At 39.8% G+C, this 14,494-nt stretch overlaps 1 protein-coding gene across 1 annotated transcript; it reads left to right on the top strand.

Annotated features, from left to right (window-relative positions):
• The first annotated feature begins 11,083 nt into the window (after nt 1-11,083).
• On the top strand, nt 11,084-14,008 carry apoeb (apolipoprotein Eb). Its single transcript, XM_062990993.1, has 5 exons — nt 11,084-11,113; nt 11,419-11,482; nt 12,305-12,458; nt 12,667-12,954; nt 13,193-14,008. Exons 2-5 carry the CDS (start codon nt 11,440-11,442, stop codon nt 13,551-13,553), a joined length of 846 nt encoding a protein of 281 aa, XP_062847063.1. The 5' UTR covers nt 11,084-11,113; nt 11,419-11,439; the 3' UTR covers nt 13,554-14,008.
• The last annotated feature ends 486 nt before the right edge of the window (nt 14,009-14,494 follow it).

Here is a 14,494-nt window from a genome sequence, read left to right as displayed (position 1 = left end):
GCTGGAACACTGCCCTGCGACCCAGTTTCCGGAGGGAGGGGATCATGCTCTGCTTCAGTATTTCACAGTACATATTGGAGTTCATGTGTCCCTCAATGAAATGTAACTCCCCAACACCTGCTGCACTCATGCAGCCCCAGACCATGGCATTCCCACCACCATGCTTGACTGTAGGCATGACACACTTATCTTTGTACTCCTCACCTGATTGCCGCCACACATGCTTGAGACCATCTGAACCAAACAAATTAATCTTGGTCTCATCAGACCATAGGACATGGTTCCAGTAATCCATGCCCTTTGTTGACATGTCTTCAGCAAATTGTTTGCGGGCTTTCTTGTGTAGAGACTTCAGAAGAGGCTTCCTTCTGGGGTGACAGCCATGCAGACCAATTTGATGTAGTGTGCGGCGTATGGTCTGAGCACTGACAGGCTGACCCCCCACCTTTTCAATCTCTGCAGCAATGCTGACAGCACTCCTGCGCCTATCTTTCAAAGACAGCAGTTGGATGTGACGCTGAGCACGTGCACTCAGCTTCTTTGGACGAGCAACACGAGGTCTGTTCTGAGTGGACCCTGCTCTTTTAAAACGCTGGATGATCTTGGCCACTGTGCTGCAGCTCAGTTTCAGGGTGTTGGCAATCTTCTTGTAGCCTTGGCCATCTTCATGTAGCGCAACAATTCGTCTTTTAAGATCCTCAGAGAGTTCTTTGCCATGAGGTGCCATGTTGGAACTTTCAGTGACCAGTATGAGAGAGTGTGAGAGCTGTACTACTAAATTGAACACACCTGCTCCCTATGCACACCCGAGACCTAGTAACACTAACGAGTCACATGACATTTTGGAGGGAAAATGACAAGCAGTGCTCAATTTGGACATTTAGGGGTGTAGTCTCTTATGGGTGTACTCACTTTTGTTGCCGGTGGTTTAGACATTAATGACTGTATATTGAGTTATTTTGAGGGAAGAATAAATTTACACTGTTATATAAGCTGCACACAGACTACTTTTCATTGTGTCAAAGTGTCATTTTGTCAGTGTTGTCCCATGAAAAGATATACTTAAATATCTGCAGAAATGTGAGGGGTGTACTCACTTTTGTGATACACTGTATATATATATATATACACTGCCTGGCTAAAAAAAAGGTCACCACCTAGATTTAATTAAGCAAAAAGGTAAGAGCCTCTCATTGGATAATTACTGCATGGGTGATTATGTTTCAGCTGGCAACAAGTTATTTAACCCTAACTGATGCAGTGAGTAACTTCTCATTTGTTAAACAGCCATATTGAAAGACACATCCTGTGGTCGTAGAAAAGATGTTAATCTGTTTCAGAAGGGTCAAATTATTGGCATGCATCAAGCAGAGAAAACATCTAAGGACATTGCTGAAACTACTAAAATCGGGTTAAGAACTGTCCAACGCATTATTAAAAAGTGGAAGGACAGAGGGGAAGCATCATCTTCGAGAAAGGAATGTGGACGCAAAAAAATCTTGAATGATCGTGATTGGCGATCACTTAAACGTTTGGTGAAATCAAATCATAGAAAAACTACAGTGGAACTCAGGGATATGTTTAATAGTGAAAGTAAGAGCATTTCCACACGCACAATGCGAAGGGAACTCAAGGGATTGGGACTAAACAGCTGTGTGGCCTTAAGAAAACTACTTGTCAGTGAGGCTAACCGGCAAAAACCGGCTTCATTTTGCTAGGGAGCATAAAGATTGTACTCTGGAGCAATGGAAGAAGGTCATGTGGACTGATGAGTCCAGATTTACCCTGTTCCAGAGTGATGGGCGCATCAGGGTAAGAAGTGAGGCGGCTGAAGTGATGCACCCATCATGTCTAGTGCTACCGTATAAGCCTGTGGGGGCAGTTCTATGATCTGGGGTTGCTGCAGTTGGTCAGGTCTAGGTTCAGCAACGTTTTGTGCCCAAAGAATGAGGTCAGCTGACTACCTGAATATACTGAACCACCAGGTTATTCCATCAATGGATTTTTTCTTCCTTGATGGCACGGGCATATTCCAAGATGACAATGCCAGGATTCATCGGGCTCAAATTGTGAAAGAGACATCATTTTCACACATGGATTGGCCACCACAGAGTCCAGACCTGAACCCCATTGAGAATCTTTGGGATGTGCTGGAGAAGACTTTGCGCAGTGGTCCAAATCTCCCATCATCAATACAAGATCTTGGGGAAAAATTTATGCAACTCTGGACAGAAATAAATGTTGTGACATTGCAGAAGCTTGTGGAAACGATGCCACAGCGAATGCATGCCGTAATCAAAGCTAAAGGTGGTCCAACCAAATATTAGAGTGTGTAGCCTTTTTTTTGGCCAGGCAGTATGTTATATATATACAGTGTATCACAAAAGTGAGTACACCCCTCACATTTCTGCAGATATTTAAGTATATCTTTTCATGGGACAACACTGACAAAATGACACTTTGACACAATGAAAAGTAGTCTGTGTGCAGCTTATATAACAGTGTAAATTTATTCTTCCCTCAAAATAACTCAATATACAGCCATTAATGTCTAAACCACTGGCAACAAAAGTGAGTACACCCCTAAGAGACTACACCCCTAAATGTCCAAATTGAGCACTGCTTGTCATTTTCCCTCCAAAATGTCATGTGATTTGTTAGTGTTACTAGGTCTCAGGTGTGCATAGGGAGCAGGTGTGTTCAATTTAGTAGTACAGCTCTCACACTCTCTCATACTGGTCACTGAAAGTTCCAACATGGCACCTCATGGCAAAGAACTCTCTGAGGATCTTAAAAGACGAATTGTTGCGCTACATGAAGATGGCCAAGGCTACAAGAAGATTGCCAACACCCTGAAAGTGAGCTGCAGCACAGTGGCCAAGATCATCCAGCGTTTTAAAAGAGCAGGGTCCACTCAGAAAAGACCTCGCGTTGGTCGTCCAAAGAAGCTGAGTGCACGTGCTCAGCGTCACATCCAACTGCTGTCTTTGAAAGATAGGCGCAGGAGTGCTGTCAGCATTGCTGCAGAGATTGAAAAGGTGGGGGGTCAGCCTGTCAGTGCTCAGACCATACGCCGCACACTACATCAAATTGGTCTGCATGGCTGTCACCCCAGAAGGAAGCCTCTTCTGAAGTCTCTACACAAGAAAGCCCACAAACAGTTTGCTGAAGACATGTCAACAAAGGACATGGATTACTGGAACCATGTCCTATGGTCTGATGAGACCAAGATTAATTTGTTTGGTTCAGATGGTCTCAAGCATGTGTGGCGGCAATCAGGTGAGGAGTACAAAGATAAGTGTGTCATGCCTACAGTCAAGCATGGTGGTGGGAATGCCATGGTCTGGGGCTGCATGAGTGCAGCAGGTGTTGGGGAGTTACATTTCATTGAGGGACACATGAACTCCAATATGTACTGTGAAATACTGAAGCAGAGCATGATCCCCTCCCTCCGGAAACTGGGTCGCAGGGCAGTGTTCCAGCATGATAATGACCCCAAACACACCTCTAAGACGACCACTGCTTTATTGAAGAGGCTGAGGGTAAAGGTGATGGACTGGCCAAGCATGTCTCCAGACCTAAACCCAATAGAACATCTTTGGGGCATCCTCAAGCGGAAGGTGGAGGAGCGCAAAGTCTCGAATATCCGCCAGCTCCGTGATGTCGTCATGGAGGAGTGGAAAAGCATTCCAGTGGCAACCTGTGAAGCTCTGGTAAACTCCATGCCCAGGAGAGTTAAGGCAGTTCTGGGAAATAATGGTGGCCACACAAAATATTGACACTTCAGGAACTTTCACTAAGGGGTGTACTCACTTTTGTTGCCGGTGGTTTAGACATTAATGGCTGTATATTGAGTTATTTTGAGGGAAGAATAAATTTACACTGTTATATAAGCTGCACACAGACTACTTTTCATTGTGTCAAAGTGTCATTTTGTCAGTGTTGTCCCATGAAAAGATATACTTAAATATCTGCAGAAATGTGAGGGGTGTACTCACTTTTGTGATACACTGTATATATATATATATACAGTATATATACATATACTGTATATATATATATAGTCTTCCACTGTGGCGCACAGGTCCTCAACCCCTTCTTTTTCACACATAATTTGGTGAATTTGCATGTTAGGCCGGATATCATGCACCTATCTCCTAGGCTGCATACCAGGGTCCTTACACAGCGTTTAAAGACCCCACCCACTTATTAGTCCACCCTTTTCACCCAGCAGACTGGTGGTCAATTTTGTCTGCTGCAGGCACTGTGAGCTGTCCCTGCTATGGGGTGCCCAGGCGACCAGTAGCAGAGCTGAGATTCAAACTAAGGGAGAAATATCCCGCTGTGCCACCTGGGCACCCTATATTTTTATTTTGTGGTATGGCCCACTAATTCCTCCAATAATTAGGATTGATCATAACTGGTGATTTCTCTTTGCCTATTTAAATAGGACCAGTTCGACTACACCCATAAAAAATGCATAACATAGTTGCAGCCTGCCAAAGCCTAAGCTACTTGCTATAAAAAGTTTGAAAACCACTCATGCAAGTGTGGTCCTAGAGGTTGATCTAAAGAGTCCTGCTATATTCTAGTATATATATTATGCTTTAACACTCTTGTTCTTTAAGCTTCACAAATTGATGAACAAACCATGAAGGGATTGTAATAAGGTTTACTCACTTGCACAGCATAGCACAAAAAGTATGTTTGATGTGCATAGGCTGAACTTTTCGAATTAGACTAAACTTCCAAATACTTCACAAATGTGGTCAAATATAATAAATATAGGGTTTTGTATAGAGTCAGCTGTGCATATTACTACAATGAGATAAAACAAGTATTTAGCAAATATTCAGTATTGCATAGTGCACTTGACCAGGGATGATTACCTGTGGCGCTATGAACTTTTCACTTGTCAATTAGGAACAATGGAGATATTAGGAAACAAAGGTGTTTGTAGTGGCTCTGTAGCTTTTTCTATAAATTTTTCATATGAATTAATTAGGGCTGTCGAAGTTAACGCGATAATAACGCGTTAACGCCATCTCAATTTAACGCGATTAAAAAAAATAGTGCCGTTAACGCAAATTCTATTTGGCTCTGCGAGTCATCCGTAGTTTATGTTGAGACTTGACCGTGCACGACATCTCTCATTAAGACAGCGTTTTTCAAATGTAACAGAGCGTCGTAGCGTCGTAGCACTTGCTTAATAAAGAAATAAATACACGGTATATTCACAAGTTGTCGGGAGCAAAACACTTTATTAACTTCTTCTGTTACGGTACCGAATAGCGGACAGCTAGAGTCATCGCGTTAGCCAAGCATGCTATTCCATGAACTATGGAAGCCCCAAAGGGTCAAAACACACTCACTTCGTGTAGAAACGTCCATCAAACCATTGTCACGATACAACCACAGAAAAGTCTGTTACAATAACTACGCCTTATCCCACCTAAAGCACCGCTGATCTACAATGTTTGCTGATGGAGAAATTCTAACCTACAATCTGACATATATACGAAATCAGGGGTCTCTGCTGGATAGTATTACTGCCTAGTATGTGAGTGAATAAAACTCCCTTACAGTTTTCTCTTGTCCCAGCAGTTTTTAACATAAGTACATTTAGCATAAAATGTGTTCACCATTTTAATTGTAACATTTCACTTAAAAATGCTTGTTTTCTATAACATTTACACAGATTTTTTAATAATTTAATCGTTTGACAGCCCTAGAATTAATACATTGGTCCCTGAGGACTTTTACCTTTGTAAATTCTTCCCAAACAGACTTTAATAGTAAGACCATGTGCAATTTGCACTATTTTGCAGCAATAATATTAAACACTTTTATTATTATTATTAATATATTTAAATAACATATTTGATTATTACTTACTGTCAGTTAAATTTTTAAACAGACCCTTATTGATATGTACTTTTTGTTCACATTTATAGTTTAATTAAGTTATTTAAGTAAGTAAGTCAAAAAGACATTTTTTGTCTTTCTTTTGCGCACATATTTTTAGGGCTCATCACAGTGAATCTGATCCGCCTACCAGACTTGGCACTGTTTTTACTCTGGATGCCCTTCCTGACGCAACGCTATTGTTATATGGGATTGGGACTGGCACTGAGAGCCTACTGACTAGTACACCTCCAAATGGCTAAGCTGTTTAAGCCAATTTTTTCATTACTGTATGTGTGTGAGAGAAGGAAGAGATTGAAAAACACTGAATTTGAAGAGAAGCATTTTAATCAGGGCATTACTGAGCTTATTTTGATTAGTGATGGACTGAGTACAGGGAAGATGCAGCGTCTTGTTGGATGTTATCTATTCAAGAGCAGTAATCTGACCAGAATCTTGACTTACAAAGCCATGTTTTGTTTTCATGAGATAATGAAGTCAAAGGGTAAGGTTGTGTGATGTACGAGACAAGTTGGAACAAGAAGCCAAAGAGCAGGGAAAATGTAGAACTGTATAAAGAACCATAATAATGTGAAAGTGACACCCAAACACCCAAAGACATGCATAAAGTTGCTGATGGTTGAACAGTTTAACTGATGGTTAAATGCCTTACTCAGTGGAACAACATTGGCAACTTGGCAGTGGTGGGATTTAAATAAGACTAAGTTACCTTCTGATCACTGGTCCAGTACCTTAACCTGTGAAATACCACTGCCCAAATGGGCAATGGCGATCATAGACTCTTGAGTCTTGTATAGGGCAAAAATTGTACATACATGCATATAATCGTGTATACATACAGTGTATCACAAAAGTGAGTACACCCCTCACATTTCTGCAGATATTTAAGTATATCTTTTCATGGGACAACACTGACAAAATGACACTTTGACACAATGAAAAGTAGTCTGTGTGCAGCTTATATAACAGTGTAAATTTATTCTTCCCTCAAAATAACTCAATATACAGCCATTAATGTCTAAACCACTGGCAACAAAAGTGAGTACACCCCTAAGAGACTACACCCCTAAATGTCCAAATTAAGCACTGCCTGTCATTTTCCCTCCAAAATGTCATGTGACTTGTTAGTGTTACTAGGTCTCAGGTGTGCATAGGGAGCAGGTGTGTTCAATTTAGTAGTACAGCTCTCACACTCTCTCACACTGGTCACTGAAAGTTCCAACATGGCACCTCATGGCAAAGAACTCTCTGAGGATCTTAAAAGACGAATTGTTGCGCTACATGAAGATGGCCAAGGCTACAAGAAGATTGCCAACACCCTGAAACTGAGCTGCAGCACAGTGGCCAAGATCATCCAGTGTTTTAAAAGAGCAGGGTCCACTCAGAACAGACCTCGCGTTGGTCGTCCAAAGAAGCTGAGTGCACGTGCTCAGCATCACATCCAACTGCTGTCTTTGAAAGATAGGCGCAGGAGTGCTGTCAGCATTGCTGCAAAGATTGAAAAGGTGGGGGGTCAGCCTGTCAGTGCTCAGACCATACGCCGCACACTACATCAAATTGGTCTGCGTGGCTTTCACCCCAGAAGGAAGCCTCTTCTGAAGTCTCTACACAAGAAAGCCTGCAAACAGTTTGCTGAAGACATGTCAACAAAGGACATGGATTACTGGAACCATGTCCTATGGTCTGATGAGACCAAGATTAATTTGTTTGGTTCAGATGGTCTCAAGCATGTGTGGCGGCAATCAGGTGAGGAGTACAAAGATAAGTGTGTCATGCCTACAGTCAAGCATGGTGGTGGGAATGCCATGGTCTGGGGCTGCATGAGTGCAGCAGGTGTTGGGGAGTTACATTTCATTGAGGGACACATGAACTCCAATATGTACTGTGAAATACTGAAGCAGAGCATGATCCCCTCCCTCTGGAAACTGGGTCGCAGGGCAGTGTTCCAGCATGATAATGACCCCAAACACACCTCTAAGACGACCACTGCTTTATTGAAGAGGCTGAGGGTAAAGGTGATGGACTGGCCAAGCATGTCTCCAGACCTAAACCCAATAGAACATCTTTGGGGCATCCTCAAGCGGAAGGTGGAGGAGCGCAAAGTCTCGAATATCCGCCAGCTCCGTGATGTCGTCATGGAGGAGTGGAAAAGCATTCCAGTGGCAACCTGTGAAGCTCTGGTAAACTCCATGCCCAGGAGAGTTAAGGCAGTTCTGGGAAATAATAGTGGCCACACAAAATATTGACACTTCAGGAACTTTCACTAAGGGGTGTACTCACTTTTGTTGCCAGTGGTTTAGACATTAATGGCTGTATATTGAGTTATTTTGAGGGAAGAATAAATTTACACTGTTATATAAGCTGCACACAGACTTCTTTTCATTGTGTCAAAGTGTCATTTTGTCAGTGTTGTCCCATGAAAAGATATACTTAAATATCTGCAGAAATGTGAGGGGTGTACTCACTTTTGTGATACACTGTATGTATTTATTCTGCTTTTGAAATTTACAGTACATATATACAGTATATATATATATATATATATATATATATATATATATATATATATATATATATATATATATATATATATATACATACCGATCAGACCACACACTGTTCATTTTATCAGCTCCACTTACCATATAGAAACACTTTGTAGTTCAACAATTACTTACTGTAGTCCATCTGTTTCCGTACATAGTTTTTTAGCCTGCTTTGACCCTGTTCTTCAATGGTCAGGACCCCCACAGGACCACCACAGAGCAGGTACTATTTGGGTGGTGGATCATTCTCAGCACTGCAGTGACAATGACATGGTGGTGGTGTGTTAGTGTGTGTTGTGCTGGTATGAGTGGATCAGGCACAGCAGCATTGCTGGAGTTTTTAAATACCATGTCCACTCACTCCTACCTAGTTGGTCCACCTTGTAGATGTCAAGTCAGAGACGATCGCTCATCTATTGCTGCTGTTTGAATTGGTCATCTTCTAGACCTTCATCAGTGGTCACAGGACGCTGCCCACGGGGCACTGTTGGCTGGATATATTTTTGGTTGGTGGACTATTCTCAGTCCAGTAGTTACAGTGAGATGTTTATAAACTTCAGCAGCGCAGCTGTGTCTTATCCACCCATACCAGCTCAACACACACTAACACACCACCACCATGTCAGTGTCACTGCAGTGCTGAGAATGACCGACCACCTAAATAATACCTACTTGGTGGTGGTCCTGACCATTGAAGAACAGGGTTAAAGAAGGTTAAAAAAAAGTATGTAGAGAAACAGATGGACTACAGTCAGTAATTGTATACATAGTTCTGTTATAATTCATAATACTTTATTAACAGTGTGTTTTGTTGAGTTCACCTGGTAACTGGGTGACTCAGAAATGAACCCAGAAGAGGATTGTCAAATCAAATCCTGTTCGAACTACCAGAAACCAGTGGTTTTATACCTGCCAGGTGCAAAGAACGCATGTAGATAAAATAAACAATTGACGTTGTTAATCACTCGTGTTTACAACTGTAAACTAAGCTATAAAAACAAAATCATTTGTTTTGACTGTGAAAGGCTAAAGAAAGACTGATGGGCGATTTGCGCCAAAACGTGTTAATGAGGTCGATAATGTGTTGGGCTGGGCAGGGGGTGCTGGGTGCACTATAATCTTCTAATAGGAGCTATTAGAAGGCGCCAGTCTGATCCTAAATAGTTAAAACAAGAAGAAAGAAGGATGACTGGTACATTTATTTAAAGGTAATTTACTATCATTTAAAAAACACGTTTACAACAACAATACTGCTGAAGTATTTGCATTCTAAGTAAAATGAGGTCTGCACAACCATGCAAATTTCCAAGATTGTATATTATAAGTATAGTAAACTATAGGTATGTATTGCTATCATTTATATTAACTGCTATTTGCCTAAATAGTTAAGATAAATAAAGTTAAAATATTCAAATTTTATTTCTAATTACGTGAAAGTATATGACAACACACAGATAAACAACAATAACAATATTATATTATGTGCATACACATTCATAAAATCACGAAATTATTAGGTACTAAAATTACAATTACAAAAATTACCATAATTATTGTGTTGGTAAATTAAATGTACTTGTTTTAATTAATTTGTAAAGGGTACAATTATTGAGTTATCCACTTACTTTTAGACTGTTGTCCAAAACTTGGACACTGATCCAGGTGTGCAATATCGAAGTAAAAGCATATGATACAATTTTCATTTTGATTGGGTTATTTTTTAGTAATTTTTTGTATCTATTAGTTAAACACAAATTTAGTTACATACTAAAATACAACCGCATTTACATACAACAGCAACTATTACTACTTATTATCCTAATAATAATAATCACCATCATCGTTTTCCTCACCAGCATCATCACTACGATGGTGGGATTTAAACCATTTACCTTCTGATCTTTGATCCAGTACCTTAACCACTAAAATCTGCACAACAATAGTGATCACAGACTCTTGAGTCTTGTATAGGGCAAGAATGGGCAAATTTGTAAATGGTACCATTTGTACTTTAAGAGAATGAACAAATCACAGATTGTGTTTTTATTGCACTTTACAAAATGCACCTTTCCAACACAAAAGCTGGTGCACACGTTTGGCCACACAAAATAAACAATTTATTGTTTATGCTTACACATAGATATTTTTTGTTCATATGTATTTAAGTTCAGTAAAGAAAAATCCAAAGACATTATATATGTAAATGTATTAATATGTATATATGCACTGAACTGTACTGTAAATCAATTAATAATAAAACATACCTTCCACTGTATGGTGGGTAAGAATGTAATCACTAAAATTAATCTATGCATTGAACCAAATAAAATAGCTCATAAAAAGTTTTTAATTCTATTATGTGCACTCCTACATTATAAATAACAAACAAATAACTCATGTTTCACTGTAATCCACTGATAATCAGGAAAAAAAAAAAACTAGGAATAAAGAATGCCATGAGCTTTGAGATTCAGCAGAAAAAGCACGGAGTTGCGCAACATGTTTGCGGCGGATCATGCTGCTGACTGTAACCAGCAGAACAAAAGGGTCACGTGACTAGAAGCATTGTGCACGCGGCCGGGACGAGATAAAAACGCGCGCACCCTGAGCTCACTACACAGAGCAAATCAGACTCTCCTCAGGTGAGTATGTTCAACAGGAGCTTATGTTTATTTTCTCTTTTTATGTAAATTATGTAAATATTTAAGTATATATTGTATATACTTGTACATAATATAGTATATATTGTTTTCGAAATTTATTTAGAGTTTACCTAATTTAAATAATGCAATATAGATTAGATACAGGCATTTAAATATATAAAAATGCATTAGGTTTTAGACTTTGGATTACATAAATAGTAAAACAAATATGTTAAAATATATTTGTTTATTTTGGCTACATTTTCGTCATATATTCAGCTGACTTATTTTTATTTTCTCTGCAGGTATATATTTTTTCAAGCAAAATGAGGGCTGTAGTAGTGGTTCTTGCTCTGGCAGTCATTTCTGGTAAGAATAAAACCTCGTTTTCCCTGCTATATTTTTTTTACCCCAATGTGTAGTTAATTAAACTATACATATTGTAATGGAAAGGTTTATACACCACTGGATTTTAACGATTTATAATTAAACAAACCTGAATATGATGTTCTTCATTTTGCAGAATGTGGTGCACTGTTTAATTTGATTACTAAGACTAGGTAAAAAAGCTAGACGTGCCATAACCTTTGTTCAGACAATATTTTATGTTTCCCTATATGTTTATAGGGGCAGTTGTAGCCTAGTGGTGAATGTACTGGTGGTAAATCCAAAGGTTGCTGGTTCAAGCCCCACCACTGCCAGGTTGCCACTGTTGGGCCCTTGAGCAAGGCCCTTAACCCTCAATTGCTTAGACTGTATACTGTTACAGTACTTTAAGTCGCTTTGGATAAAAGCGTCTGCTAAATGCTGAAAATGTAAATGTAAATGTTTAATCAGTATTTTAATTTCAGCAAATAATATCACATTAAAACATGCAGAAGTTTTAGTTAGGATCAGAAATTCTATGTGATGCTAAAGCCTCACATTTATAAGAAAAAAGAGAAAACTAAACCAGTGGTCTCATTATTTGTATGTACAGTTTAGATTGAGAACTGTACTAATTCACCTATGAAATATAGACATTCTAGTTGATCCCACCACTCTGTATAATGTTCTGATGTGAATCAAACAGTTTTTCTATGTCATCGTTTTTTGACATTGACATTTATCCATACATTGACATAATGCATACAGACCATACTGTAATGGTACCATTTGATTCTCAAGTATCGACTCTTTTTCTCCCTACAGGCTGCCATGCTCGTGCCTTGTTCCAGGCTGACGAGGTCCAGTCCAAATGGGAAGAATCGGTTGACCGATTCTGGCAGTTCATCTCCGACCTCAACACTAATACTGATAGTGTAGTGGATTCCATGAAAAGCTCCCAACTCGGCAGGGAACTTGAGTAAGTCAGCACAAAGAATCATGAATTGTACTGCAAGTCATCTTTATATTTATATGACATTTCCTCCGAGATGAACCCTATATCCCAATATCATTAACAATGAATGCTCATAGAATTCTTTTAAATAACGTTCTCTACAACTACAATTATCTACAATTATCACCCAATCTCCTTTAACATGGCCTTCCTTTTTTACTTTCAACTACAGCACTCTGATCACAGACACCATGTCCGAGCTGCTTGCTTACAGACAGGGTCTCGAGAGCAAGCTGGGTCCCTATGCTACAGATGCCACAGGTCAGCTGAAACAGGACATGGATCTTTTAACCAGCAAGCTGCAGAATGACATGGTTGATGCAAGAGAGCGTTCCACACAGTACTTCCAAGAGCTTAAGACCATGATGGAGCAGAACGCTGATGATGTTAAGACCCGTCTCAATGCCTACACCCGCAAGCTGAAGAAACGTCTGAACAAGGACACCGAGGAGATCCGCAAGTAAGTTAAAATGAGAGTAGGATTGAATGTCAAGAACCTCAATTTCCATAACATCAACATTTACATACTGACGTCTTGTTTATTGGTAGAAATATCAATAAACTACCAGATATCTAGTAGCACTTAGCATAGACTTACTTCTTAGCACATTTTCCCAAAGTCTTCAAGCTACTAACATAGCTGAATAACTAAACCATTATATAAAAGAGTTAACTCCTTAATTTTTGCTTTTTTCCAGCACTATGGCCACCTACGTGAGCGAGCTGCAGTCCCGTGCCTCTCAGAGCGCAGAGACTGTGAGGGGCCACGTGGAACCCTTTGTAAAGCAGGCTCATGAGAGTGTCGGCCAGAAGTTGGGCACCATCACCGAAATGCTGCACAGCCAGACTCAGGGCATGAGCCAGCAGCTGGAAGTGCAGGCCAAAGAACTGCAGGTGCAGTTGGAGGAGACCGCTGACCAGCTGCGCACTTCCCTCGAGGGTCGCATCCAGGAGCTCACCAGCCTCCTCAATCCCTATACTCAGAAGATCCGTGAACAGCTGCAGACTGTTATGGAGAAAATCAAAGAAGCCTCAGAGGCTCTTCCAGCACAAATGTAATAATGCAATAGTGTTGTACTGATGCTTTATGCTCTTTTTACTGTGTGAGATGGGAAATAGAAAGGTAACAACTAGACGTAGCTGAACAAGTCTTTTAATTTTGAAAGGTGAACCACTGTGTAACCATCAACTGCTCTCTCAGTATTAATCCACTCAATATTGTTTCTGTAAAGTGCAATAGGCTAAATTTGTAACCGCATTGGCTTATCATAGCAAGTCTGTCTGTTATTAAATGTCTTATGGTTTGACATTTGGACCAAAATCTCTTCTGCACCATGTCTTAAAACCACCATCAAACCTCGTGTTTATGATGTAGTCAGTTAAAAACCAACTTTTTCAAATAAAAATGCTATTTTGCTACCTAAAAAATCTGCAAACAAGTGTCCATTGGTTTTGTGTAATGCTGTGCACAGCTGTTCGACCTGTATGCAATAAATGTGTGACAGTTCACAAACTATCTGTCTTTTTTATGTCTTATATTCCACCCTACTGCATGATCAAGCTGTTTCTAACATACATACAGCTTTGCTTTTTTCATTTAGAGTGATCTCTATGTGATATTTTCAGCTATAACAACAGCTATTTTTCTGAGAAGGCTTTTTACAAGATTTTGAAGTACGTCTGTGGACATTTGAGCCCATTCAGAATCAGAATCAGCTTTATTCGCCAAGTATGTTTGCACGTACAAGGGATTTGATTCCGACTGTTGGTAGCTCTCTACAATATACAGACAATACAGTATAAAACACACTAAGCAGATAATGTACAAAGCGCTAGTAAAATTTGCATATACAGTAGTACCTTGTAACTCAACATCCCCTAAACTCAAAATCTTTGAAACTCAACGCCCTTTGTTGAGAAATTTATACCCTTAAACTCAACGTTTCCCTTAAACTCAACTTGTTCACTTAAAAAAAAAAAGGATTTATTTTATTTCAAGT

This window comes from Trichomycterus rosablanca, chromosome 3, assembly GCF_030014385.1.
Source record: "Trichomycterus rosablanca isolate fTriRos1 chromosome 3, fTriRos1.hap1, whole genome shotgun sequence".
Lineage (NCBI taxonomy): Eukaryota > Metazoa > Chordata > Actinopteri > Siluriformes > Trichomycteridae > Trichomycterus > Trichomycterus rosablanca.
The sequence above is the reverse complement of the archived record's forward strand: the minus strand, read 5'-3'. Positions and strand labels throughout refer to the sequence as shown.

Coding starts and splice junctions, on each gene's coding strand:
- apoeb (XM_062990993.1), top strand. CDS start 11,440: ATGAGGGCTGTAGTAGTGGTTCTTGCTCTGGCAGTCATTTCTG. Junction 11,483..12,304: donor TGCTCTGGCAGTCATTTCTG/GTAAGAATAAAA, acceptor TTCTCCCTACAG/GCTGCCATGCTCGTGCCTTG. Junction 12,459..12,666: donor CAACTCGGCAGGGAACTTGA/GTAAGTCAGCAC, acceptor TTTCAACTACAG/CACTCTGATCACAGACACCA.